General features: G+C 40.7%; 3 protein-coding genes across 3 annotated transcripts; all 3 read right to left on the reverse strand.

Annotated features, from left to right (window-relative positions):
* Positions 1-3,584: 3,584 nt before the first annotated feature.
* Positions 3,585-5,852, reverse strand: LOC144078081 (dynein axonemal light chain 4). Its single transcript, XM_077606279.1, has 4 exons — positions 5,717-5,852; positions 5,386-5,465; positions 4,986-5,069; positions 3,585-4,514 (listed from the first exon to the last, which is right to left on the reverse strand). Exons 2-4 carry the CDS (start codon positions 5,455-5,457, stop codon positions 4,350-4,352), a joined length of 321 nt encoding a protein of 106 aa, XP_077462405.1. The 5' UTR covers positions 5,458-5,465; positions 5,717-5,852; the 3' UTR covers positions 3,585-4,349.
* Positions 5,853-9,509: 3,657 nt separating this feature from the next.
* LOC144077989 (neuronal pentraxin receptor-like) lies at positions 9,510-18,706 on the reverse strand. The gene is made up of 5 exons (XM_077606131.1): positions 17,853-18,706; positions 14,295-14,649; positions 12,929-13,170; positions 12,648-12,827; positions 9,510-11,769 (listed from the first exon to the last, which is right to left on the reverse strand). Exons 1-5 carry the CDS (start codon positions 18,561-18,563, stop codon positions 11,533-11,535), a joined length of 1,725 nt encoding a protein of 574 aa, XP_077462257.1. The 5' UTR covers positions 18,564-18,706; the 3' UTR covers positions 9,510-11,532.
* Positions 18,707-24,009: 5,303 nt separating this feature from the next.
* On the reverse strand, positions 24,010-27,145 carry cbx6a (chromobox homolog 6a). The gene is made up of 5 exons (XM_077605288.1): positions 26,928-27,145; positions 26,129-26,172; positions 25,935-26,000; positions 25,674-25,740; positions 24,010-25,171 (listed from the first exon to the last, which is right to left on the reverse strand). Exons 1-5 carry the CDS (start codon positions 26,994-26,996, stop codon positions 24,155-24,157), a joined length of 1,263 nt encoding a protein of 420 aa, XP_077461414.1. The 5' UTR covers positions 26,997-27,145; the 3' UTR covers positions 24,010-24,154.
* Positions 27,146-27,763: the final 618 nt, after the last annotated feature.

The raw sequence follows: 27,763 nt of genomic DNA on the forward strand, positions 1-27,763 counted from the left end.
TACTCTATACATTAAACTTAGCACATGTTACAAACCTAGTAATATTTTAAACACTGAACATTGAACAGAAACAATGGATGCTTATCTAATTACCGTTGAATCTTAGCAAACTAAGTGGACATTCTTATTTCATGAGCCTCAAGGTTGTTTGGGGGGGGGGTCTCCAATTAAAGCTCGCATTTACATGAAGATCCCCACGAGCTAGCGTCAAGATCCACTTGGCCTAATTCTGGCTTTCATGTGTTAGTTGTCACATTTGACTCAGATGGCTTCTCGCTTCCCGGTCTTGAGAATTGTAGCGGGAAGTGTGTTGATGATTAATGATTTGTTTTCCCTCTCACATGTCCTGCTTCTTCTGTTTATTTCTGTCTTCTTGTGGAGCAACTTGCTAGTGTATTGTAAACAAGCTAGTTAAACCCTTGATGCGTATATCAGCGAGAGCAGCTAGTCGTTATCTTATTGTCACGATGAAAACCCTTTCCTTCTATTAGACAGAATGGAAGTTGTAAACAGAACAATTTCCCGTAAGCACAATTTTATCTTAACATTGAATTAGGTTTTCCATATCACGACAAGAGAAGCTAACCAGCGACGTTTAGATTAAAAATTTCCTGTAAACACAATTTTAGCTTAATATTGAATAAGGGTTTCTATATCACAAGAGAAGCTAACCAGCGATGTTTAGATTAAAAATGTACATTGACGCTTGTTTCTACTGTAATTCCGTTTCTATCGTGAGCTAGAATTTGTGAGTCGCGCTTATTCTTTCATCCACCTGTCTTTTCACTTGTGACGCGCACACTCGCGCTATCACTCAGAAGCTGCGGCAACCTTTTCTCAGGTGCTGAAAAGGTTGCTAAGATACGGCGCTCAGCTTTTAAACTTTGAAGGAACATGGAATGAGGACACAGTAGGTGGCAAACACTGAACGGATACAAACAAAAATGCAATCAAAATCAGTGCTACAGGTGATTTTCAGAGTCCAATATATTTCTGAGCAATTGAGAATCTTCAAAACCAACTTGTGCAATAAGAAAAATAAATACTGATCAACCAAACAGTTGGAAAGTCTAACGTTTTGACACATTCCAATCAGGTTGAGATCTTCAGGGCCACTCTGTATGCATAGATTAACATTTCCCCTGTAAACACTACTGCGCTAACGTACGTGTGTGCATAACATTTAACGCCGCTGGTGCAAGTGTCCTTAGCTGTAAGCTTCAGGGCAAGATGAGAACCTTTCAGTACGCCGGGTGTGTGACTCCGAGTATGAATATTTAACAGCCACGCGATAAAGGAGGTGGGAGGAGATATTTAAAGAGGAGGCAGGTATGAATAATAAATGATATGCGTCAAACTGGCAGTGGGTTAGGAGGGGCAGACTTTTTTTGACTGGACCCAGTGGAATCATCAGAGTTTATATAGTCCAAGCATTGTGTTTCCGTTTTTGGGGATGGAGACTTTGATGCGGGTTTTGGAAAAAAGACAATATTTAAATGGGATGTGACTCGGATTTTTCATGGGGTTTGTCTTTTCAATTCCTGAGCCTTAAGAGCGAGTAGTTGTCGGACTGCACTGTTAATTGTTTTCATGTTTTCTGACTAATTGTCAAAAGTTCTTATTAGTGATGTTCCCCAATGACCATTTTTTTGGAAGTTTGGATCCGATCCGTGTGTTTTTAGTATGCCTAGCGCTAATGATATGGAATTATTACAACATGGCTAGCTGCTATATTTTTGTCTAATGTTTAAGATTGAACACAATAATCAGGAATACTAGGATACAGTTAAACTGCAATTGGATCGTGATGGATGCCACAATGGGCATTTTTTCTAGTATCGGATTCAGTCACCAGTTCGGATCTGATCCATGTGTTTTTAGTATACCTAGCGCTAATGATCTGGAATTATTACAAGGTGGCTAGCTGCTATATTTTTGTCTGATGTTTAAGATTGAACACAATAATCAGGGATACTAGGATACAGTTAAGCTGCATTTGGATCGTGATGGATGGTCAGATTGATTTTAAAAATATTCAAAGACTTGTTGACAAGCAAGGATGGGACAAAGTTCACCATTTTATGAACTGTGTGAGTGGTTTGAAATTGCCAATTTCCCACGTTCATTCTATTTACATACAAAATTTTATTTGTCTTGTAGTTGGATCAGATAAAAAGCTTTTTATGTTGCAACACTATTATTTATTTGCCAGGTGAGTGTCCATGTTGCTTAGTTCATAATGACCCGACTAAGTGTTTGAGTACATTCTTCCCACTCTGTCAACATCAGCGGGTCACAGTGCCCTTCCGTTTGACGTGATGCAACGGATAATGGGGTCCCGAATAAAATTAAAAAAAAAGCCTGGAGAAAAACAGGTTTCTTTCAGTAAACGCCTGCAAAGACTTCAATGACGTGCATGCAAACGTATCATATATTAGCACCATTAATAGGGATCTAACAGTCATTTCTCCATTGGAGTGCAACTGGGTCGAATGCCAATGTTGACAAATGGACATTAAGATTAACAAAACTAAAAGAGTTAGGCTGAGACAAATTCAACAACAGAACACAAAACTTTTATAACGCTTATTACTGATGTCGTTGCTGTGTATTTTACTGACTTAAATTGCCACAAATCTAACTGTGAGAACAAAGTAAGTTTGTCTCCAGTTGCTGATTAAAAGGCAACATGCTGGTCTTTTTTAACTTTGTTGACTGAGTTCCAGGGAGATCTTTTTGAGTTTCCTCCTCCGTATTTGGGGACTCATCTTTTTTTTTTACTTTTAGCCAGTAGCTCAGTATTCCTTGGTGGTACACGCGCTTACTTTTAAGTTTCAAATCCACCAACAACAAAAGACTGAAAGTGTGTTTGGTGCCGTGTTTAATTTTAATACGGAAGGAAAGTGTCTATTTTTGGTTATATATTAAAACGTTATGTGGACTTCACATAGGCTACAATATTAAAATTTTATACACAAAATGTGTTAGCCACATATGTCAAGGACAGGCCTTAATTGGACTATATACTTTTTTTATTACTAATATTTTATGCATTTTTCCATGCTAATCGTCGCAAGGGTCATAAGAGAAACAGGAGAGCTTATTAAATTTGGTTGGGAGGCCCGAGGTCAAAGGTCACGGGCTAATATTGAATTCGTATATGCTCACTATTACTGAAGAACGAATAGATGGATTATTATCAAACTTCCAGGATATGTTTGTAATAAAAATAGACAAAAATTACATTTGAATGTTTGTTTTCAAGATAACTGAAGAATTGTCAAAATTGGATGATTGTCATAGGAAACTAAAGCTTGGGGGTCATAAGGTCAAAGGTTAGAGCCAAAATTGAATGTGAATGTTTGTGTTCAAGATAAGTCAAGAGCAAAGAAAATAGTATTATCAAATTTGCAGAATGTTTGTAATATGAAAGTAAATGTAATTAAATTGGGGGACAATGAGGTAAGTCAAAATTGACTCAAAAATAAAAGGGATAAGTATCAAACTTGTATAAACTTTAAGGACTGGCTGTTAATGCCAGTGATATTTTTACGGCTATGTTCAAACAAAATTTAAAAAAAATCTGCTGTTTCACATTTCTATTTATTCTCTTCATTGTGTATTACACATTACTATTCTCACCATTGTGTATTATATCACTTAACTCTTGCACAGAAATTCTTTCTCCATGACTGTTCACATGGGCAGTTCCGCCTCTTTTATGGCCCGAGCCGGAAACCTGCCGGGTCCACTTCGCCTACGTATTCTGTCGGCGCCATTTTCATGGAACTAAGGCGATAAAACATGCCAGGTTATTATAAAAAACTCTCAGAGCAGGGAAAAAAGGTAGATTAGGTCATTTGTAAGAAGATGACACTTGTTCAAAGTTGCATCAAACTATGTACACGTTCCAAAAATATAAAAACATTGTATTGTAAGACAAGTGCGTTAAATTGTAAGAAAATTTGATTGATGGGGAGGACATTGTAGTGTTGTTACGGTAGGTTAAAAATAAATAAAAATGAAAATAGTGCGTGTTCGGTGTGTCCAGCACACACAAACAACCGCACACCAGACGCTCCCTGCAGAGGAAAGAGGACAAAGGTGTTAGGAGACCCTGGCCGGTTGTGAAATTTTCTCCAATTGAGTGCGACACTGTAAAAACTGCTTGAAAAGAAAGAAATGTAAGATAAGGCAGGACGTTCAGTTCAGGTCTCAGCGAGTTCCAAGTGAACTCCACAAGTCCAAGTAGTCCTTTGACCTCAGTGGCTTCAGTTGCCAGAGTCCAACTGGCGGCTGGTTTTCTTTCAACGAATGAAGAAGGAAAAAATTGTGTGCACGTGAGAATGCTAGGAGCATTTCCACACGCATACGGCAAGACTCCCACCAAAGAACATGTAAAGCAAGTTCTTGACTTCGTGAGTGACCTCGAAACCGAATCCCTCGCCGATCACCACGTGCCACGAGCTGCCGAACTTCTTGTCCATGGATTCCTTGATCATCTTGGCGGCGCTCTGATAAACACACCCACAAAAAAAAACAATAACACCAGTATTTGGTCATTCAGAATATGAAGCGAATAAGACAAGTGCATTCTACAATAATGAGATTTTTTTTGTTCTTACCATAAAAAAATTAAGGTAAGACATATACTAATATCTCATAATTAAGAAAATTTATTCTTACCGGGAAAATGCTTAAAAGTGCACTGTTTACTGTGTCTTTCCTTAAACATTAGCAATTTATTCAACACATTTTTACAAATATAACAATCAATTTTTGTAAAAAATAAATTTAAAAAAAAGACTTTATATAGCCACTCAAAATATACATTTTCTCAAACTCTTTTGATATGTTGAACTCTTACTTAAAAGTGTCCTGTCCAGTGAACAACATATTTTTCATGCACAAAGATATATTTTATACACTGGAACCACTTAAAACACAAAATGCAATCATTACAACGCGTCAAGATCCCACTTTACCTCATTATTAGTGGCAAATTTTTCACAAGCGGTAACACACAACTCCATCGTCTCCACCCTCATTTCCTCAGGCATGTCCGTGTGCTGAGGACAAATACATATACTATTATCTTTTTCCCACTCCCCCCCAAAAAATTATTAAATCTTTTAAGCTAGCAGGATGTGTCTTAACGGATAGCAATGTCATGCTAGTCATCAATTTTCTACAATTCTGTTTAGGGTCATGAATCTCCCAAGTGACTTTGGAAGTCAAAGTCAAACCTCTACATCATTTTGACAATGACTTACAGCGTATATTTCTATATGTAAGACACACTTTTAAATACCTAGTGTCTTATTATTTGTTTGTATTGTATTGTGCTGTGACGAAACCTATGAATTATGAGTTCAACATTCCTACCCTAATGAGAGGGAAGCTGTGTAGTCTCTTGTAGTCGGCCTCCTCTTTCTTTCCCTCGCCAGTTCCTGCCATTCCGTCTCCTGTAAATTAAAAAAACAAAATAAATTAACCTTAAAAATAGTATATTTCATTTCTTTAAACAAAAGAACGCACGTGGGAAGACAAAACGGCCGGATAAACTAATTAGAGCAGCTGTGTTAGCGAGCTACCCATTTAGCTTAGCTCGTAGCTTTGTAGCCCAGAGATAATATTTAAAACATTGTCTTTTACCGGACGCTCGTCAACGAGTTAGAGGACATTAATGGGGAGTGAAAAATGTTCGGCGACTTACTCGGGAGGCGTTTGGACGGCTGGAAAAGTTCCACTGTTTAAGTCTCACGCTCGGTTGTTAGGGAGACATTTTAAACAAGAAGTAGAAGGACGGCGGAAGCTCCGCCTATTGGTGACCTCCGTGCTTCTATTGGCTCGTTGTCTTGTCAGTCAACTCAAAAGCTATTACGTATATAAAAGGGTAGAATATGTCTGGTAGTACTCGTTATATCTTCATTTGTCGTCCTTTTTAGTTCATGGCCATTTAAGAAGTAACATTTAACGAAGCGTATATTATTTTTAAATGATTTAAATGGTTCATTCTTCAAACGGCTTAGTTAATCATTAACTTCAATGACGCGATGACGTTTCTGGATATTTAATTACATTCAAAAAATACTCATGTTATTACGCTTTGATTTAAATATGTGCTGATAATTTAACATGTTTAGTATATTTTAGAGGAGGAATTCACACACTTTTACAAAGAACTACTCTGACCCAAGATGGCACCGGTTACTCCACCGCCCGTTCCACCATAAGACATCTAGCCTTATGAGTGTGATATCTATTTATGTGTTGTTGTAGGAGGGCGGCACAGTGTGCTAGTGGTTTGCATGTTTGTCTCGCAGGGTTTGATCCTCGACATTCCTGTCTTTGCATGTTCTCCCCAACGCATATGTGGCTTTTCTCTGGGTATTCCACTTTCCTCCCACATCCCAAAACATGCATGATTGAACACTCCAAAATGCTCCTATTTAAGAGTGTGCACGCGATTGGTTGTCCATCTCCTTGTGCAATGTGATTGGTTGGCAACCAAGTCACAGTATACCTGGCCTACTGACCATAGTTAACCTGGATAGGCTCCAGCACCCCCGCAACCCTTGTGAGGATGAGCGGTTTGGAAGATGGATCGCAAAGTTGCACAAATATATTTTGTTAATATTTTTATTTGATCATTGAACTATTTTTCATGACCATGCGATGTTCTACTGTGACGACTTCACTCTTTTACTGTCATTTTTTTTCACTTACAGCACAGACTGTGTGAGTCTATCCTACTTAAAGCACGAATTTGACCGACATTTGAGCAAGAAACATCTGGATGGAGTTCCCAGGTGGATTTTCCTGACCCCAAAAGTGCTGTTGAAAATTCCAACGTCCTCTTCTGTACTGACAGATGAATTCTAATCAAAAAGGAGCACTCCCTCATCCGTGGATTAAGAGTGGATCACCAATCCGTAGACAAGCAAGCAAACAGATGGTGTAGTAATAACGTTCCTCATCTTTTGTTTGGGCTGTTGGATGCTCTCTGTCTGCTGCTGCCGTGATGCAACGTGCTGTTGTCAACATGTCAGCTGTGGTCATTTTGAACCTCTTTGCAGCCAAATTCAATTTAGCCCTGTGACCTTTGACCTCATGACCCTAAAATTTAATCACCTCTTTCAATCATATTACAAACATCCCTTTCAAGTTTCCTAATGACCCCTTTATTCATTCTTCAGTTATCCCCAGCACAAACATACAAATAAAACATTTGACCTTTGACCTCATGTCCCTAAAATTGAATCACCTCTTTCATTCATATTACAAACATCCCTTTCAAGTTTCCTAATAATCCCATTATTCATTCTTCAGTTATCCCCAGCACAAACATAAAAATAAAGCATTTGACATTTGACCTCTTGACCCCAAACGTGACATTTTGTTTTACAAACATGTCAGAAAATGTGATAACCATTTTTTTGGGTTCTTGAGTTATCTCAAACACCAACACAAATATTTTCCAAATGTCATCACTTCCATTACAAACATTCTACAATATTGATCATCATCCCTTTATTCAGTCTTGAGTGCTCTCAAAAACCAACAGAAATGAAAATATAACCTCATTGGAATGCTATTGCAGGTAAAAAAATCCAGAATGTGGACAGAATAACTCAAAAGAGATGCAATGTAAGCTTGCGAATAAAATGCCCGCGGGTGCTTGCGAGTTTCTTCTCAACCACCAAAGACGAAAACTAATATTTCATCAATGACTGGAATAAGAAATGTCCCGAGTGGGAGGAAGCCAGAACGAGGCGCCGACGCAAGGCAGTAGACACACTTGTCTTGACGCCCGAAATGTGTTTGTGAAAGCAGCGTCGAGATGGAAAGGTCAAACGAAGGTTTATGTAAAGTGTGCGTGCCTGCAGGAATGCCAATTAGTGAGCATCTATAATTCATCAGGAGCGGATACGCATTGTTAGACCAACGATGACGCAGAAAGAAAGATCCCGTGTGACAATTAGCGACTGGATGTCTCGCGGACGGATTGACGGACGGCTCGGTTGTTGCGATGGGAATGGCAGAGGAATTCACAGTATGATTTTGGGATAAGGATGAAAATGAGGGGAACAGTGGTGGCAGGTCTTTTGAAGCCATTGAGTAGAAGTTTCGGTCAGGTTTTCTGACACAAACTAGCTAAGAAAGGATGAATGCTGGTATTCAAGTTTAAGAAAAAGATTGTGGAAATTCGACTGAACTTTCAACAGGTTTTTTTTTTAAATCTCTTTTTAATTGTCAATGAATCGTTTGGACGCCTTTTTGACTAAATCGTCTTTATGGGCCTCTCAAAAGCAATTTAAATTGTATTTTGATTTTAAAAAATAGGGCTAAAACGAAAGTATACTTTGAGGATTTTAGTTTAATTTTTTGTTCTAGATTAGATTAGATAACTTTATTCATTCCGTATTCGGGAAATTTTACAATCACAGTAGGAAGAGGGTGAGAATACAGACACAGAAGAAGACATTTTAGACAAATAAATAAATAGGTAATAAATAAGTTAATAAATAAATAAGCGTGTTGCTGGAAACAAAAACAAACTATATATATATATATATATATATATATATATATATATGTATGTATATATATATACATACATACATACATACATACACATATATATATACGTAAACATATATTCTATTTGTATATATACATACACATATACGTATGCATACATTCTATTTGTATATATACATACACATATATATGTATACATACATTCTATTTGTATATATACATATACACGTATACATACATTCTATTTGTATATATTACATTGTACATTTTTTCAAATGGAAAATATATATATTTTATTTTTTTAATGTGTAAAGCTGATAGTGAGAAATATGAAGTTGACATTTTCACGGACCACACAAATTGATGTGGCGGGCCAGATCTGGCCCCCATGCCTTATATTTGATCTGTGCAGTCGCTCGCATAAAACCCTGTAATAAAAAAATAAAACATTGAACCAATTAACCAAATGTTCCCAGTTTCATGCTTCACATCATTGGACATTGAGCTGCTAACTTCAGGTTTTTACGCATTTATAATCACGCCACAAAAAAAGTCATATTCCTTCATCCGCAATAAAAAGCCATCTTCTTAACAGCAAACAGGAATATTGTCTGTTGTCACGGCAACAAGTTCCCCAGTTGCTTTTGTGTTTCTCCAAAAAATCCAATGTGCCTTGCGGTTATTCGATTGAATGAAAATTGAAATCTAGCGGTGCAAAAATCCCTTTTGTGTGATTTGAATGATAATTATGAACATAAACGCTGGGTTATCACGAACCATTGAAGAAAGGTTTTCTTTGTTGTGCTAATCATGCACTAAGAGAGCAAAAGTGGGAGTTCAATGGAAAAATAAATGAGTTTTGGCTGTCAGATCATTGCTACAATAAAGCATTTTTCAACAAAATCTATTCTAATGACGTACGACAATGTTAGATCACGCTACGAAATGTCCCACAATGAACGCTGTGTTGTCAGAATGCACTTTATTAACTTTCATCCAAGGATTTTACAATATCAAGGACACAAAGGAGGACAAACACTAGTGCGGAATGACAGAAAGCAAACAGGCACTTTTGATACTGAAGGAAAAAATGGAGCTGTGAAGGCCACACTCGAAGAAAATGGCACATTAGCTAGCCTGTTAGCTAGCTAGCTTGGGAAAATAGTGGGAGGTTTTGGGTCAAACTTGTCATGTTTTGTCGGTTGTTGTATTTAAATAACAGTTATTAAAGCCATATGAATAGATTAGTACTATTTTTTTGCTAGTTAGCAAGATTTTTACTAGCAGAAATTCCCTCAAGTAAATTTGTCATTTGAAACTATCACGTGACAGATTAAAAAATAATAAAGTCTTAAGTAGTGAAATGTTGTATCGGATATGATATTTGATTTTAAAAGTATCAATACTTTGGCGAAAGATGTCCAATCCATTTAAAGTGGGAGGGTTGTCAGCTAATGATAGAATATTGGTCATTATTGCAAGATTATTATTATTCCAATGAATTATTAGTATGTATCTCTTAAGACTCTAACTTTATATAATTCAATTTATTTTATTAAAGTCATTTAATTATGTTGAGAAAACTTCATTCTTGCATAATTACATGTATTTTCTAGTATTAAGTAACTATAATTGATTTTATTTCAAGTGTAGTACTTTAAGTAGTTCCTATAATATTTCAACTAATAGTCATGTAAATGTACAAATTTCTTCCTAGAAATATTGGCTAAAAATATATTTCAAAATTCCATCTTTCAATACGTGAATTCATATACAATACAATGCGGTAGTTATTTTGACTATTAAAACTACACATTCCCTTTTCTATGTAATTGTTTTAATGGACATTCAATTAACAAAAAATATATATACACTATTATCATTTTCTCATTCGGCTTCTTTGTATTTAGTTAAAAAGGGTTGAAGAAAATCGTTGTTGTCCGTTTTATGCTAACGTGACAAAATTTGGAAAAAATTAATACCATCAAATGGAGAAGGTAAATTCACCCATTTTGCCAATCCATGATTGGATTGTAATAAAAGAGAGAAATACAGCATGCAACTCAATCATGGCAATTGAAAGCCACGAAGGATTAAATACGCGACTGAGTGCGAGCATGAAGTAGAAAATTCCTTCAATTCGTCAAAAGCCGGTTAACCCCGAATGAGAGTTGGACACCGAAAAAATGACATGCAAGTACACAACTGTCCTACGTGACCAATCGAATGTTCCGGAGCTCACAGTTTGACATCACTTGTTTACGCCAGAGCGCCGCGGTCACGACGGGGTGACGTTAGCGAGGCTACGTTAACACACAATAATTTCACGGTGATGGCGGAGGAACTGTAATTTACGCAGGATCACGTGCACTCGAACGCGACGTCGATTGTCTCTTTGGGAACGTCTCTTTGAGGACGTCTCTTTGAGAACGCCTCTTTGAGAACGCCTCTTTGAGAACGCCTCTTTGAGAACGCCTCTTTGAGAATGCCTCTTTGAGAATGCCTCTTTGAGAACGTCTCTTTGAGAGTGTCTCTTTGAGAACGTCTCTTTGAGAGCGTCTCTTTGAGAGCGTCTCTTTGAGAACGTCTCTTTGAGAACGTCTCTTTGAGAACGTCTCATTGAGAACGTCTCTTTGAGAACGTCTCTCTGAGAATGTCTCTTTGAGAACATCTCTTTGAGAACGTCTCTTTGAGAGCGATGAGATCATGCTTTTTAATCTAAAACCCCTGTTTTGGGGGTATTTTTTCGATGATTGACCCAAACTAATCCATCTACGTGCTTGCGTTGAGATTCCCCGATTAAATTCATCCCGTGACTAACGTCACCCTCACTTTAGAACTAACACCGAACACACCGACACGAAAAACAGGCGAGCTCTAAACGTCCGATTAGCGCCGTTCCGTCAGCGCCGTACAAAACGCTGCGCGGTAATTTGGTGGCCCGTCTCGACTAACTTGGAGTGAGCTCTGGCGGTCCCGCCCGCCCCTTCACTGTTTGGGGTTGGATCTCTGAGCGGCGTGGCACGGGTCTAAGGATTCCTTGGTGGCGCCGCCGTAGACGTCCACGTCTAGATCGGTCCAGGGGGCGATGTTGCCGAGGACCGAGGAGGTGCACTCCGCCAGGGCGGCCACTTCGGCCGGCTTCAGGACTCGGTCCCACAAGTTGAACTGCGAGAGTTCGCCCACCAGCGCTTGGGAGGCGTCGAAGCGTCCGCCAAGAGTGTCCTAAATTTAACAAAAAAAGGTCATTTAGTTGCCATCAACTTCAATCCCTCAATACAATAATACAAAAAAATGTTTCAAATATTTATATATATATATATATATATATATATATATATATATATATATATATATATATATATATATATATATATATATATATATATATATATATATATATATGTATATTCCATAGCTGCCAACCTGGGCCAATCACTCCCCTTGTTAATGATTGCAATTCCCCTTATTAAGCGATAAAAACCCATACAAATGCAATGCGACACATTTACTCACATTACCCACACTTAAAAGTCTAAAACTTTCTCCAAAGTGGACAGAGTGCCCAATCAGTACGCAATAAATTCAAGATTCTATAGATGTAGCTGTATGACGCTGACAGCTTGACTGTCTGGGTACATTGCTTGCTGACACACTATATCACATGTGTCAAAGTGGCGGCCCGGGGGCCAAATCTGGCCCGCTGCATCATTTTGTGTGGCCCGGGAAAGTAAATCATGAGTGCCGACTTTCTGTTTTAGGAACAAATTCAAATGAAGAGTATAGATGTATATTAAATTTCCTGATTTTCCCACTTTTAAATCAATAATTGTCATTTTTTAATCATTTTTTTTGTGTTTTTAGTTCAAAATCATTTTGTAAAATCTAAAAACATATTTAAAAAAAGCAAAAATAAACATTGTTTTAGATCTATAAAAAAACTGAATATTCAGGGCTTTTAATCAATTTCTTTTAATCCATTTATATTAAAACATCCTAATATTCTATCTAAAATGGTCCGGCCCACGTGAAATCAAGTTGACGTTAAAGCGGCCCGCGAACCAACCCGAGTCTGACACCCTTATCCTAGGTCATCGTATTACCTGTTCTTGGCCCAGTATGAGCACCCCTCCAGGTTTGATGGGGTGCCAGGCGGCCAGTCCTTCACCTCGCCCCTTCATTTTGCCGCCCTGATAGGCCTTCCACACGCCGTCCCTCAGCGTCCAGCTGACGCAGATGTGCTGCCATTGGTCCTGAGGCAGGGACAGCGGCAACTGGGCCACCTGATTGAGACAAGACTCGTTATTAAAGTGACTTACCACTGTTTGGTTTGAACTAAACCCAAAAAGTGGATGGTGTGCACGTTGTAAGTGAGTAAAAATACCTTATCGTTGATAAGGAGCTCCACGGGGTTGTGGACGCCTTGCAGCAAGACCAGCTCATTGGGCTGCCCGGGTACCGAGTACGAGAAGGGCGTACCGATCCCGCCCTCCTTCGCCTTGAGCCAGACGCAGGCGGTGAAAGCGTACATCTCCGTTATCTCCTTCCGGACCAGGCCGTACATGTAGTTTGTGCGCATGGGGAAGGACAGCACGAAGCCGTCGGGGAAGGATGGCTCGCTTAGGGCTTTCCAGGAAAAAAAAATACAATAAAAAACACGTGTCAGAGATATACAGTAATCCCTTGAATATCGCGGCTTCACTACATCGTGGATTTTTTTCTAGGGGATTTATTTTGTAAGTTCATAAAAATGTAAAAATCCACGCTGAAACACGAAATCGGAAGCCACTCCGCTCTCCTACGCTTGCTATTAGGACTCAGCACTGAAGTAATATATATATATATATATATTTTTTAAATAGGGGTGACCGTACTTCGCGTTTTTTTGTTTATCGCGGCCATGTCTGGTCTACATTAATTGTGATCAGCAATTGCACCCTCATTGCAGGAAGGAGCGCTTCCGCAGATCCTTCCATCAGCAGTCAGGCTCTTTAACAAAACAAATGGCTGAGTGTTAAGACCTACTGTATGCATGCATGTACATCTATGTGTATGTATCACTTATTTATTTATATATTTATTCATGTATTTATTTATTAATACTTACTTATTACCCATCTATGTCTAAAATGCCTTTCCTATATCTGCATTCTCACTCTCTTGCTACTGTGACAATGAAATTTCCCGAATACGGGACGAATAAAGTTATCCAATTCAATCCAATAATTGAGGGATTATACTGTACTTTTTTTTTTATTATAAGTTTTTTTTAAATTAAATTTTTTAAAGCCCAAAACGAGGACACTGCCTTCGCTAATGATCAGTCTGTCAGCTACAGATGGAGCTCTTCGAGAGATCAGAGAATGGAAAAAAAATGGAATAAGACGGATGGAAGATGTATTTTTGTGTGAGAAAGACAAAAGAAATGTATGATTTATACAGAGGCAACTTTTTTGTTTTTAAATGTCAACCACTAAAGAACGATACAGAATTTTCAAACTAAGTTTCTTCTCACCGAAAAGCTCATTATTTCGAGTTTTTGTGACGAGTTGTCCCAAATCCAAGAACTTGCTCTATTTTTCCGCTGCTGATCAAAGACTGTAAAATGACGCATGTAAACCTAATTCTATTCTCTTGGAAGACATTTTGTAGTTACAACAATTAGATGCGGTCTTCTGTGGGCCTTGACAAATTGCTCAAATCTTCTGGTTCTTAACGAGGTTATAAAAATGGTGTATTTTCAGACTCACTGTGCTCCAATTCGCTGACGCGGTGGTTGGCGGTGTCCAATCCCTGGTCGATCTTCTCGTACTGGCCTTGAGTCTCCTTCCTCATGGCCTGCCGTTCCTTCTCCAGCATCTTGATTTTCCTCTCCAGTTCGCCTTCCAGGTCCTCCACCCTCCAGGGGGCCTTCCCGCGACCGGGGGGGCCCTTGCCCGGAGGTTTGGAGCCGGGTCGATGGGCCCCTGGGGCCGCCGGAACCGCCGGCTTGGAGTTGGCGTTGCTCGTGGGGGGAGTCGGCGCTTTGGCCGTCACCGTCGGGGTGCTGGTGCTTGCAGTTGTAGATGTTTCGGTGAGGTTCAAGGCTGCTGGGCCTATTTCGGCCTAGATTCAAAAAAAAATTGATAATAAGGTTCAGAAATACACTTTTTTTTTACTCCAAGTTCAAAAGATATCCTCTGAAAAGACATTTTGTCCAGGCTCGGCTGAAATGCTAAGTTAAATGACTTAGCGACATATAAAAAGAGCTTTTCATGTGACATTAACGACCCAAAAGTAGCAGAATTTGAGCCAAAACGAAAATGAAGTAACCCGGAAATGCCCCAAAAATGCTTTTGAAGCCCTTTGAATTTTTTTTTTATGATTTAGGTTCGGTGGAGCGAGTGGTTAGCGTGTCGGCCTCACGGCTCTGGGGATCTGGGTTCAAATCTAGGTGACGTCCACCTGTGTGGAGTTTGCATGTTCTCCCCGGGCCTGCGTGGGTTTTCTCCAGGTACTCCGGTTTCCTCCCACATTCCAAAAACATGCATGGCCGGCTAGTTGGACAATCTAAATTGCCGCTAGCTACGAGCGATTGGTTGTTTGTCTTCTCGTGCCCTGCGATTGGCTGGCCACCGATTCAGGGTGTCCCCCTGAAGTCCGCTGGGATAGGCTCCAGCACCCCCCGCGAACATAATGAGGATAAAGCGGTTCAGAAAATGAGATGAGAGGCTAAAAATAAATGACTTTTTACACACAAGTCATTGGGACACTTTTTTAAAGGAGAAAATGTTATTAATTGGTGTTGAGTTCGTCATGACAGCCATTTAGAAAATAACCTGACGTAAACACAACTTTGACACCTGTGCTGTCGCTAATTATTCCGCTGTCACGTTGCGAGATCATCATTATCGTTAGCCTTGGATGGCCTGTCAGGAGCAGCTCGTTTGTCACTCCTGCCTTGCCGTTGGGTTCGAACAGCTGCGAGTGATTCATGATGACTTCCGGATGTGTGTATTTAAACACGACTGAATTGGTATTTTGTTTCAATTTGGATGTACAAGTCCTTGTTATTTTGTAAGTCTTCCTGAGTTATTAAAGTTATTGTCATGAGCACAATTCGCCTCCTGCTTCCCAGCTACTGGGTCCAAATCCCGTATTGCGTGCGAGTCAAAACCTGAAAAGCAAATGCGAAACCAGCATGCCAATTGGAGTTTCAACTTGACGCAATTTTCCAAGCCCTCCCCTTTGTTTCACTGGAGTTTCTGGCTAGCTTCCATCCTTTAGCGCTGACATTGAAGGAACTCCTGATGAATAAATATCAACAAAGTTGCTGAGGCAAGGACTGACTGGCTGACTGCCTGATTGGCCGATTGGCTGACTGCATGGCCGGGCCGGGATGGAAATGAACATCCAGAAGGCTCACTCACCTTCAACTCGTTACTTCTTTCTCTTTCTCTTTCTCAGCAGCCCACACACAGGATGTTGTGAAGCTGACCTCTTCTCGGCTCAACCTGGCCAGCTTCATCTTTTATTTATGTTTCAAGATCCTGCATGCGGCGCTGGGGGTGCGGGGAAAATGCTGCTGTCACGGTTTGTGGGGGGGCGGACACTTCTCCTGGATCCGTTGGGAATTGCTCAAAACAGGAGGTTTGGGGTTTTTTTTAAAACAGAAAACTACGTCGGCCTCGCAGTTCTGGGGTCGAGGGTTCGATCCCCCTCTGTGTGGAGTTTGCATGTTCGACCCGGGCTTGCATGGGTTTTCTCCGGGGACTCCACTTTCCTCCCACATTCCAAAAATATTCATGCTAGGCTACTCTAATCACGCTCAATTGACTCTGATTGGTTATTTGTCTTATTCTGGCCTGTGATTGGCTGGCTGCCAATTCAAGGAGTCCCTGTTGATGGCTGGGATAGGCTCCAGCACCCCCTGCGACCTTTGTGAGGATAAGCAGTTCAGGAAATGAATGAACAACAAATGATTGTCAGCTTGCCCCCCCCCCAAAACCATATTGCATATTGTCAATATATTATAATTATGGATTTTCCAAATGCATTTTTTTTTTTGCATGCGGTTTTATGGCAACAATGCAATGTGATGAATAAAGCTCTCTTGGTTGTGATTTTGTGGGCTTTTATATTGTCATTGTTTTGTCTGCTGAGTTTGTTTTACTAGAGTAGTAAATATAAATAAAAATTGTCTAGGCATTTTTTGCAATTATATGTGTGTGTGTGTGTGTATTATTATAATCAGGAAGGCATCAAAAAATGCTGGACTGCACTTTTGTATGCGCAAAATTAAAGCATTCATGAGAACCCTGAGAAAATACTTCAATGAAAAATAGGACTTTTTTAAATTTATTTGCCATTTTAAAAAAGTAATTATGTTAACCATTGACGTCCAATTGTGTGGCTCTATTCATTTTTTTCTGGTGTGAATTTAATAGGTTTATCACTGGGAGATGGCGTGCCCATTTGAACTGGGAAGAAAAAAATTCAACCCTCCCATACCAAATGGATTGGACGTCTATTGCCGTCGATAGCAACCACTGCATAGATGTTTGCAGGGGTGTGAATTATATTGGTTAGTGCTCCACAATGAGTCAATTATCGCTCAAAATTGAGCATTCGTGTGTGTCAGTCCAGTTTTTCTAACCATAATTTAATATTTAGTCAAATTTATTATGCATATTAAGCAAAGAGTTTGAAGTTTTGCAAAAGACTCATTAAATTTAGACGACAGATGATTAAATCGTGAGGGTAAAAAGTTCATTAACCAAGTCTTTTTTAATCGTTTTTAAAGACAGGATGAGCATGTTGGCGTTTATAAATCTGTTAATTTTTTTTTAAAACTGGTTTTTGAACTGGTTATGATAGACCCTGTGTCAAAGTGGCGGCCCGGGGGCCAAATCTGGCCCGCCGCATCATTTTGTGCGGCCCGGGAAAGTAAATCATGAGTGCCGACTTTCTGTTTTAGAATCAAATTAAAATGAAGAGTATAGATGTATATTAAATTTCATGATTTTCCCCCTTTTAAATCAATAATTGTCATTTTTTTAATCCATTTTTTGTGTTTTTAGTTCAAAAATCATTTTGTAAAATCTAAAAATATATATAAAAAAGCCCAAATAAACATTGTTTTACATCTATAAAAAAATCTGAATGTTCAGGGTTTTTAATCCAGTTCTTTTAATCCATTTATTTAAAAAAATCTAAATATTATATCTAAAATGGTCCGGCCCACATGAAATCGAGTTGACGTTAACACGGCCCGCGAACCAACCCGAGTCTGACACCCTTGTGATAGACGAATGTGTTCCCTTCAATACCTCCAATTTTTCGATGCGGTCCTTCAGGTCCATGATGGCCCGAGCCAACTCCTCCACGGCCCGCGCCGTCTGCAGCTGCGAGGCCGCCGAGGAGCTGACGTCGTCTCCGGCCATGATGCGCCGGTTGCCGCTCCAGACCCCCACGCTGCGCTCGGGTCCCTCGCCGCCGCGGTCGTCCTCCTCCTCCAGACCGCTCTCGCACTCGCTCAGCTTTCCCGTCAGCTCCCGGATGGTCCTCTGATCCATAAGGATCTGGTCGTTCTGCCTCGCCACCATCTGCCGGAGCTCCTCGGCGGTGGTGCGGAGGAAAGTCCACTCCTCGTCGGCCAGGGGGTCGTCGGCCAGGGGGTCGTCGGCCATCGCCCGCCGCCCGCCGTCCTTCCCCTCGCAATCCCCCGGCGGGATCGGCGTGCAGATGAGTCGGCTGTAGCTCAAGGTCTTGCTGGAGCCTCGGCCGATCTCCTCGCCGAGGTCGAGCCCGTCGGGCGAGGGGAGCCCGAACTCGTTCTCCACGCCCGAGGAGTCGGCGCCGTGGAGGGCGCCGAGCCGCTCCAGGGGCCGCAGGAGCGGCTCGGACGTCAGCGTGCCGTTGTCGTCCGAGGTTGCCGCCGCCGCTGCGCCTTTACGGGGGTAAACGCTGGCGAAGATGCAGATGACGGCGCCGAGGAAGGCCAGCGCGCCGGCGCCCACCAGGACCACCATGAACTTCATCCTGTTCCCGTTCAAAACAAACCCCGGTTATCGCGGCGGTGAATGATATACGCGGCGGAAATGTCTCTCGCCTGCTCGTTGGGCGGTCTGGATGGCTCGGCGCCGTTGCTAAGCTCCTCTCCTCCTGGCGTCGCCATGGAGATGGGGCGGGAGGAGGCGGGGCCAAGCCGCGTGCTTCTGCGTCAGTCGGGCTGTGCGAACAAACGAGGCGATGATGGATCCCTGGATGAGCGTATGTGTGCAGCAAAAAATAAAATAAATAAACATCCACATTTTTTATTTATAAATTCCACTAAGGATGACAGACCTCAAATAATTGGACTTTTTTTTCCCTCCATCTTTTTGCGGTGAATTTAAATGAGTTTGTCACTAGTAGACGTCAATCTATTTTTACTGAGAGGGTTGGCTGTTATAATAACAAAGTCTGATTGATAAATAATGCAGGACTAAAATACATTTGTTTTTTAATTCATTTTTTCAGTGCCATTGACGACCACACACGTCTGATAATGCTCTTTAAATTAGTTCATCATGAGTAGATGTCCTATTCATTTTAAATGCTGCTTTATAATAATTTAAATTAAACTGTTTTATCTGAATACTGAAAAAAAACAGTTAATTCCATTGACAAATACTGACGTCTAAACCTTTTGAACTGGGAGCCTTGGCAACCACACGTGAGTTCTCAGTACATCAATATTGTTACTGATTCTTTGCAGAGGATAAAGAATGCAGCTAAGTAATGTTATCTTTCATATTTTTAATCTATGCTATAGATAAAACTTTAATATGACAAACTAAAATCCCACCACTGTACTTCTTGTAAAGACTCCTGAAAATTGATCTTATTAAATTGTGTCCGTGATAAAAAGGACCCGAGAGTGCGTCCTGTTCCACGCCCGAGTCCGCACGACATCTCCATCGTTATTTTTTAGTCTCTCCGTCTCCGTGACGTTGGGAAAAATCTGGAAACAAGTCTGATTAAACATTCATGGGCCACATACACCGTTGACAACCACAATGAAAGAGAATAAATCAATGGCTTTGTTTTGTTAAATGCCACACAGAAAAAAAACTGCATTTAGTCGAACTATAGAAAAAAAAGCTGGACAAAGAACGCTTGAAGCAACGCGCTAACAACCCAAGGCTAACTGTCGGCGTGATCAAAGTTTTTGATAAAAGGATTGCATGCAGGCCTTTATTGACTTTCCAGGGGAGTCGGGGGGTTTGTCCTTATAGGTTCTTAACGGACCAATGATTAAATTTAATTAGGCCGCTTCAGGGGTCTCAAGACTAATGCAAATGCGACTATACAAACACATTTGTGTTCTAAAACACACTTCAAAAGTGAGCCCCACTAAAGTACTGAAAAAAGCAGACACCATGTAACAATATTTATGAAATGGATATACCTAATTTATTTTTATTACGTGGAAACCAGGGAACGTGGGAAGTGATAGGTTGGAATTTTTATGAATTAAATGTAAGAATGCTTTGCTAGCTAGCCATTGCTACCCAAAAACTAGCATACTTGCTACCTTCTTTATTTTGACAATCTGGAAACGAGGTATCGCATCAAAAGTGCTAAAAATCGGGACGTCATGGGTTTGAATTTTTACAAATTACATTTAAGAATGTTTTGCTAGCTAGCTATACTTCCTATAGCTAGCTGAACTAGCTAAAGCTAGCTAAACTAGCTAAAGCTAGCTAAACTAGCTAAAACTAGCTAAAGCTAGCTGAACTAGCTAAAGCTAGCTGAACTAGCTATAGCTAGCTGAACTAGCTATAGCTAGCTGAACTAGCTATAGCTAGCTGAACTAGCTAGAGCTAGCTGAACTAGCTAGAGCTAGCTGAACTAGCGATAGCTAGCTGAACTAGCGATAGCTACCTGAACTAGCTATAGCTACCTGAACTAGCTATAGCTAGGTGAACTAGCTATATCTAGCTGAACTAGCTATAGCCATCTCAATTGCTATCTTCTTTATTTTGACAATCTGGAAACGAGGTATCGAATCAAAAGTGCTAAAAATCGGGACGTCATGGGTTTGAATTTTTACAAATTACATATAAGAATGTTTTGCTAGCTAGCTATAGCTATCTGAACTTCCTATAGTTGCTGAACTAGCTATAGCTATCTGAAAAATAGTAATTGCTACCTTCTTTATTTTGACAATCTGGAAACGAGGTATCGCATCAAAAGTTCTAAAAATCGGGATGTAATGGATTGGAATTTGTATGAATTACATGTAACAATACTACTGCAAATTACTCATATATAAGAAGGCTTTGCTAGCTAGCCACAGCTAGCCGAAAAATAGTACTTGCTAGAACCTGGCTTCAAGACATACTACTCGTGTTTAGCTTCTCATTTAACAGTCTTAACAGCTTGAAATGTGGTTTAATACTACTCTACAAGATTAAATGGTGGCACGAGGGTGAATAAATGGTGCGACCCGCATCCTAGATTGCAGGTTAATCTCCAGAGATGGCCCACATGGAAGGCGCACGCATTTGAAGAGAAGTGGGCCATCATCACTAGTCTCATGAGTAGGTCAGTGAAAGTACTACAAGCACAAGCACGACTTTAATTTAGTCTAACCTCTCAATAGAGGAGACAAAATGCCTCGAGTGAAATTTCATCTTATTTTTAGAAGAGTCAAGAGAATACGTTGACATTGAATCAGCCTTGGTTAGAAGCAAAAGTTGTCATGGTTCTCTTGTGCAACAGCGCCACCCAGTGGAACATTTTTCAACAACTACTGAAGGCCAAGAAAATGCTAACATCTAAAAAAAAAAGAAGTCATTTTATATGTGAAAAACGAATTTTGGCACTCTAATCCTTCATTTTTTTCAACCTCACCAACATTAGAAAATTCAGAAATTCTGGTTATGACATCACAACCAGAATGATGATATTTTTCCATGCTATACATTGGCTTTCTATTCCAGTGTTGCTATGTAACCGTTCTGTTATTTTGCTAACTTGTTCGAGCTAGCATAGCAAAAGAAAGGCATGATTATCAATTCTGGTTATGATGTCACAACCAGAATTGCTAAGGATAAGTGGGCATGGCCTTATTCATTGTTTTGGACTACAAAATAAGAAAATAGCAAGATTTGATCTCCCAAATTGCTTTCAACTGGTAAAATTACATTATTCCAGTTTTTTTTGCATGAATAAATCCTAAATGAATTGGATCTCTACTACTAACAAACTAACTAAAATACACAAAAACATTAAACCAAAAAATACCTTTTGGAGCTTTTTAATTTAAAGCACACAAAAAGCAACGAGATAACAGTTAACATGACGTGTGAATATACAGTATATCATTTGTACAATTAAAAACATGCTTCAGAAAGATACATTACAATGTCACCCGTGTACAGAATTCATATACCAACAAAAAAAAGAGCCTTCTGGTTCAAACCTACATTGAATTGCATCACATTGAACAGAATTATGCATATTTCAAAACTATAACACAGTACAAAAAAACAGATTAGAGAGCAATTAAGAAGGATTCTTTCTTTAAAAATAGTGCTAAAGAAAGCATTGAAATTAAACTTATTTTTTCCAAAAGCACAGCTAAAAATCACAATTGTCTGAATGACAGGCCTCTAAAAATTGTGCTACTCCTTGTAAAACAAAAAAGTAATAATTAAAAAGGACGAAAACACCTAGGTACTTTTCTACTTAATTTCTACCCACAACTTAAAGCGCAGATGTATAATCCTCGGAAGAACCCGTCCCAAAAAACTTCAGAACCCAGGTTTGTTTTTGGCAGAAAATTAGGGCCAAGTGAAGGAATAAAAAAGGCAGAATTTGGACTTTCCCTAAAAATTCCAATTTTAATGACTTTAATTAGGCTCAATTCTATTTTCAAGTGCAAAAATCTGAAAGCTAGAATTCTAACTTTATTCTCAGAATTCCAATTTAAGGCCAGAATTTGAAAAATAAGGTCAGAATCCTAACATTTATGTAAAAACTCAAAATTTCTAACTTTATAGTGCCAAGTCAGAACACTGAAAAAAGTCAGAACACTGAAAAAAGTCACAATTGTCACTTAAAAATTAAAATTATTTTTTCCTTCACTGGCTATTAATCCTCTTCCATACTTTCTACGTTCTAATATTTGGGAAAACATGTCCTTCGGAGCGAGTACTAACGACGAGGAGAACCATCCAGCCTCCATCACAACAACAAAAATTCCTTTTTAATCTTTTTTTACAAGCTTGCGTCTTCAAATTCATGCTTAAATTGCAAAACCATGTTTTTTCCCAAGCTGAGGTGAGGTCAAAAACAAAAGCGTGAACAAAGCAGCTATAAGGCAACATATGGGGGTGAGCTTTATAATACTGTGTAACATGATACAACATGGACCTTCCATATAAGCGCCACAAATATCGTCAAGCGGAGGGAAAAGGACGGCTGTAATGGACTACGACTTACCGATGCGGTTTACTATGCGTGTGCGTGCACGTAAATACTCGTTTGTACTTTGTGTGTGTGCTGAATATGCGTTCTAAGTGAAAGAAAATAGCAACGAAAGAGTTCAGAGATGCAGTGGAGTGCATTGTATTCATTCTTTGCGGGCTCTCAGTGCAAAAACACGCCAAAAGTGTTGAGACGTGCATTTGAAAGGTTGGGGAATTGAAAAATAGGCATTTGTATGAAAGCCAAGGAGCAAGTTGGACCGTGTAGCTGCCATCTAATTCAATATATACATTAGGGAAAGGAGATTTTTAAAAGAACTGGATCAAAAGCCCTAAATAGTCCGTTTTTATAGATCTAAAACAATGTTTATTTGAGCTTTGTTTTCTTAGTAATGGAAATGTCTTTTAATCATGTATTTTTATAACTGGAAAACGGAAAATATTTGTATATTTATTTTTAGATTTTACAAAATGTTTTTTGAACTAAAAACACAAAAGAAAAAAATGGATTAAAAAAATTGCAATGATTGTTTTTCAAAAGGGGAAAATCAGAAAATGTAATGTACATCTATCATTATTTTAATTTGATCCTAAAACAGAAAGTCGGCACTCATGATTTACTTTCCCGGGCCGCACAAAATGATGCGGCGGGCCAGATTTGGCCCCTGGGCCGCCACTTTGACACCGGTGTCCTAGGATCTGGCATCCATATGTGGGGACGTCACATTTTTGGTTGTCACAGGACTACAATGTTAAATTTTGGACAACAAGGGCCTGGCGTCCACTTATGATGTGGACATCATTTTTCTCAGAAACTACATCATGTAAAAAGATTGTTTTTACGTTCATCAGGTCACAATTAGCCTAAATATCAAAGAGAAAATAAAAATGCATGCCTTGCAAGAGTCTGGGTCTTAGGATGTTAAAACTGGATCAAAGTTTTTGGTATATTTCAAGTGAAAGCAATGATGAACAAACTTTAAAAGGAATTTAGATGGTGTCAAATTACCCTTCAATATTCTTTCTGTATTAACGGCAAGAGCTCGGTCTCTAATCGCCCCAAAAAGAGGCGGGGCTTCACTCTTACTTTATCTCGATACGTCGCTAAAGAGAGCCTTCGGACCTGGGCGAACGCAGGGGTGACCACATTTCATTTACGGCTTGGGCGAGGCGGTCTTCGGGATATCGGGGGCGGAGCTAAGCGTCGGGGACGCGCTGCCTTCGGCGGACACGGGAGAGGCGGGGCCGGAAGCGGGGGATGGGAACTCCTTGATGGTGACCGTGACTAGGTTGGTGGTGACGTCGGTGACCACCACGTCTTGGCAGCTCGGTCCCAATTGCGGGTGCCAGTCGGGGTCCCCCTCCACGGGGACCCTGGCTTGTTCCGGGGGGCCGCCGCCTTGGGCCGCGGAGACGACCGGGGCGACGCCGGCGTCCTCTGTGGGGTCGGAAGGGGCACATCGGGGTATATTCGGAGATTCCGCGGGACGTCGGTTGGACTGGGACGGCTCGCCGGGGGGCGGGGCGGAGGATTCGGATGGCGGCGAAGAAGCCCGCAGAGGGGAGGGGGCGGGACGGGTGTTCCTGCTGTTGCAGGACCCCGCTTGAGGGTGAAAGGTCAAGGGGCCGCCGCACTGCAAGCCGAAGGGCTTCCCGTACATGGGGAAGCCCAGCATCTTCAGCGGGGGCTGGAAAGGTCTATAGGGAGCCTCGCCCTTCTTCCCGATGATTCGGTTACGGGACGGGATGTTGTGGCGGCCCCCCGGGAGGCTCCTGGCGCCGCCCCCCGCGGAGCCGCCGCGGCCCGCCTTGTCGATCACCTTGAGGTTGAGGATGATGCGGCCGCGCTTGACCTCGCGGGGCTTCACGCGGCGGTTGAGGATGCGCACGGTTTCGGAGAACGGCGAGGCGTGAGGGCGGGGCGGCATGCCGCCCGACCCGGAGAAAGAGGACGCCGTGGGATCCGAGCGGGGAAGCGGGCGGCGTGACATGCGGTGGCAGCGGTGAATGTCTTTTTTCAGTTTGTGGGTGGCGGCCAGGGAGTTGAGCTTGGGAGACGTGGTGGCTAACGGGTGAGGCGAGGACGAAGAAGGGGGCGCGCGACTGGCGGAGGCGGAGGCGGGGCGTGGCCGCGATTTGGGGCATTGAGCGCTTGTTTCACCTTTTTGAGGCTAGAAAAAAAAAAACAATTTTAAGGATAATTACCCTAATGTTTGAAGATAATAAGCACCAGCGTAAAGGGAGGCAAAACAACACCAGGTTTATAGAACGGATTTCCATTCATGTAAAGGGGAAGGATTTTAGCTCGTTGGTTTTCATCTGATAATAAATAAAATGATATTTGAACACAAAAAGAGCCATTTTCAATGACACCCACAAACAGATAGATTCAAGCACAAGTGTATGTGATAATGGGTATTAATGATTTACCGAATACGGGCATTTAACTTTGGATACTCGCATACGATTGGCTAAAATGTCTGGTGGTCATTTACTGACATTTTTTTCTCCCTCCAATCAACCAGAGAAGCAACACACCAGAATAATAAAATTGTGTTTTTTTTTTTGCAATTCAATAAATGACATTTTAGTTTTTATTAGTGAACGCAACTATCTTTGTTAAGACTTGAAATGGATGAAATTATGCCATGCATCTTTATTATTTGACTTTACCTTGATCACTAGGTTTTTCGGTTTCGGTCCTCGCTTTTTTTGCCCGCTGCGTTCTCGCTCTCGTTCTCTGAAAAAAAAATCAAAAGCGTTCCGTAAGAAAACCACAAATATGTATAGCATTTCCTCAGTGACGGTTCCTTGTCAAAGAATCGCCTTGCCAAGTTTCCACTCGTGATGGCAGACAATACAACACATAAAACACACTCCTAACACCTAGTTGCCGAAAAAAAAAAAGAAATGATTACGATTTCACATACTCACTTTTGTTCAAAGCCAAGTATCAGCCTGTCATCCAGAATATTCTCCTCCGGCTCCCATGTGCTGTCCCTGAATGAGCACAAAGAAGACATGAAAAGAGGACACATCTTACAATAACACTCACCCCAAAAAAATCTATATTAAGACATTTATAAAAAGGTATCAACGCGTACGTGACAATTTTCCTCAGCACTTACTTCATTGCCCATCCCTTCCATTTCACAAGATATTCAAGTCTCCCCTGCAAGAAAAATGCAAAAAGGATGCATTCAGGTACTTAAAAAAAAAATCATCCACAAACACATGAATTATAACACTGTACAAACACTATTAAATTTAGTTACCTCAGAAATAAATAACTTGCAAACTATTTCACATACACAATTAAAGCAAATTTGGGAACCAAAGTTTTAGGCAACACGTGGTGACAAGCTCAGTAAAAACTTTGAGGGGAGGCCATTCAGAGGTCACGTAGAGGGGGCTTTTTAGTGGGGGGCTATTGGTTTACGACATGGACCTGACACTTGACCTTAGGGCACCCCTTGTATTGTGTACAGGCTTTTGACTGATATTACTAAACTTAACTTGATAAGTTAACGGGACACCTAAACACATCATAGTCAAGCCAAAGTGGAACTCGCGTGGAAAAAGTGAAAGCCACAATAACAACAGATATATGTGCCGTGAACGCAACGCATGCTGGCGCCGTGTAGCTTTAGCTACCGTTAGCTGTCGCATAAATCAGGCCCCGTTGAACACTCCTCCCGTCGGCCTAACTCTTTCCCGCGGAGGCTCTATTGTGTTACTTTTACTGTCGGCCCAAAGGCCCCAAAACAACAGTATTGCCGTTTGTCAATGCTTCGCGGCCTGTATTAGCATCTAGCTTCGTGAGAGGCAGGCCTCCGAAGCCAGCGAGAAAGCCGAAGATGGATGACTTTCCTTCGGAAAACATCTGTCAAAAGACGCGGGAGAATTCTGACGAAGGTAGAAGCTCACCTTTCGGACGCGGCGCTTCGTTATGGCTTCCGCGGCGAAGACGCGGTCCCCCATGGCCGAGAGCTCCATCCTTTCTATGCGCTTCCCGTCCGGGTTGTGTTACCAGACGACAAGGATGTTCGGCTTTCCTCGGTTCGACCGCGGCCGAACTGTCCGCGACACGAACGCGATGCAACTGGGTCCTGCCCGCTGTGTGTCACGTGGTTGAGGCCAGCCCCCCTGATTGTCATGGCAACGAAGAAGATACTCTCCGCCATTGTTATTGCATGTATACAGATACAGTATCCAATTTCCACGGCCGTTATCAACAGGCGGCCATTTTGTGTCAGTGCTGTTTGCTCAACACAGGAACATATTACGAGTCAACTGAGTATGTACTTTGAACTAGCTATAAATTGATACATTTTCAAATGATTTTCATTATGGTTATTCATAAATGTCAAAAATTGCAGTAAATGAATCATATACTTGAGATCATTTAAAACACAGTTTTAATCCAGTCTTAATGTTAGACATATGATTTGTTATGAAATATACATTTAGAAAAATTGTCAAGATTTTGCCGGTTTAAGTGTTTTAGTCTTGGGTTCACTGCAAAACAGCCCACCAGAGAAATATACTGCTTTAAGATGGCGACTAATTACTAATGTCACCAACTAACATTTTCCACATCTACATGTGTTTATGTCCTGTTACCTACAAACGAGCGCGCTGTTTTATTTGCTTACGTCATCCCTATGCGGGGTGTCCAGAAATTGTGAGTTTGGAAATGAAATCTCCAAATCAATTTTAATCGATTATATTTGATATTATTTTAAAGTTTAAAAGTATTCTAA

The sequence above is a fragment of the Stigmatopora argus genome, chromosome 7 (assembly GCF_051989625.1).
Source record: "Stigmatopora argus isolate UIUO_Sarg chromosome 7, RoL_Sarg_1.0, whole genome shotgun sequence".
Taxonomy (NCBI): Eukaryota; Metazoa; Chordata; class Actinopteri; order Syngnathiformes; family Syngnathidae; genus Stigmatopora; species Stigmatopora argus.

Bases quoted from the DNA above. Each gene is read 5' to 3' on its own strand.
- cbx6a (XM_077605288.1), bottom strand. From the start codon at position 26,996: ATGGAGCTCTCGGCCATGGGGGACCGCGTCTTCGCCGCGGAAGCCATA. The intron at 25,741-25,934 runs GTGAGTATGTGA...TTTTTTTTTCAG, and splicing joins ATACTTGGCTTTGAACAAAA to AGAACGAGAGCGAGAACGCA. The intron at 25,172-25,673 runs GTAAAGTCAAAT...TTTTTTTTCTAG, and splicing joins CGAAAAACCTAGTGATCAAG to CCTCAAAAAGGTGAAACAAG.
- LOC144078081 (XM_077606279.1), bottom strand. From the start codon at position 5,457: ATGGCAGGAACTGGCGAGGGAAAGAAAGAGGAGGCCGACTACAAGAGA. The intron at 5,070-5,385 runs GTAGGAATGTTG...ATTTGTCCTCAG, and splicing joins ACAGCTTCCCTCTCATTAGG to CACACGGACATGCCTGAGGA. The intron at 4,515-4,985 runs GTAAAGTGGGAT...TGTGTTTATCAG, and splicing joins AATTTGCCACTAATAATGAG to AGCGCCGCCAAGATGATCAA.
- LOC144077989 (XM_077606131.1), bottom strand. From the start codon at position 18,563: ATGAAGTTCATGGTGGTCCTGGTGGGCGCCGGCGCGCTGGCCTTCCTC. The intron at 14,650-17,852 runs GTATTGAAGGGA...TTTTGAATCTAG, and splicing joins ACCGCATCGAAAAATTGGAG to GCCGAAATAGGCCCAGCAGC. The intron at 13,171-14,294 runs GTGAGTCTGAAA...TTTCCTGGAAAG, and splicing joins CGTCAGCGAATTGGAGCACA to CCCTAAGCGAGCCATCCTTC.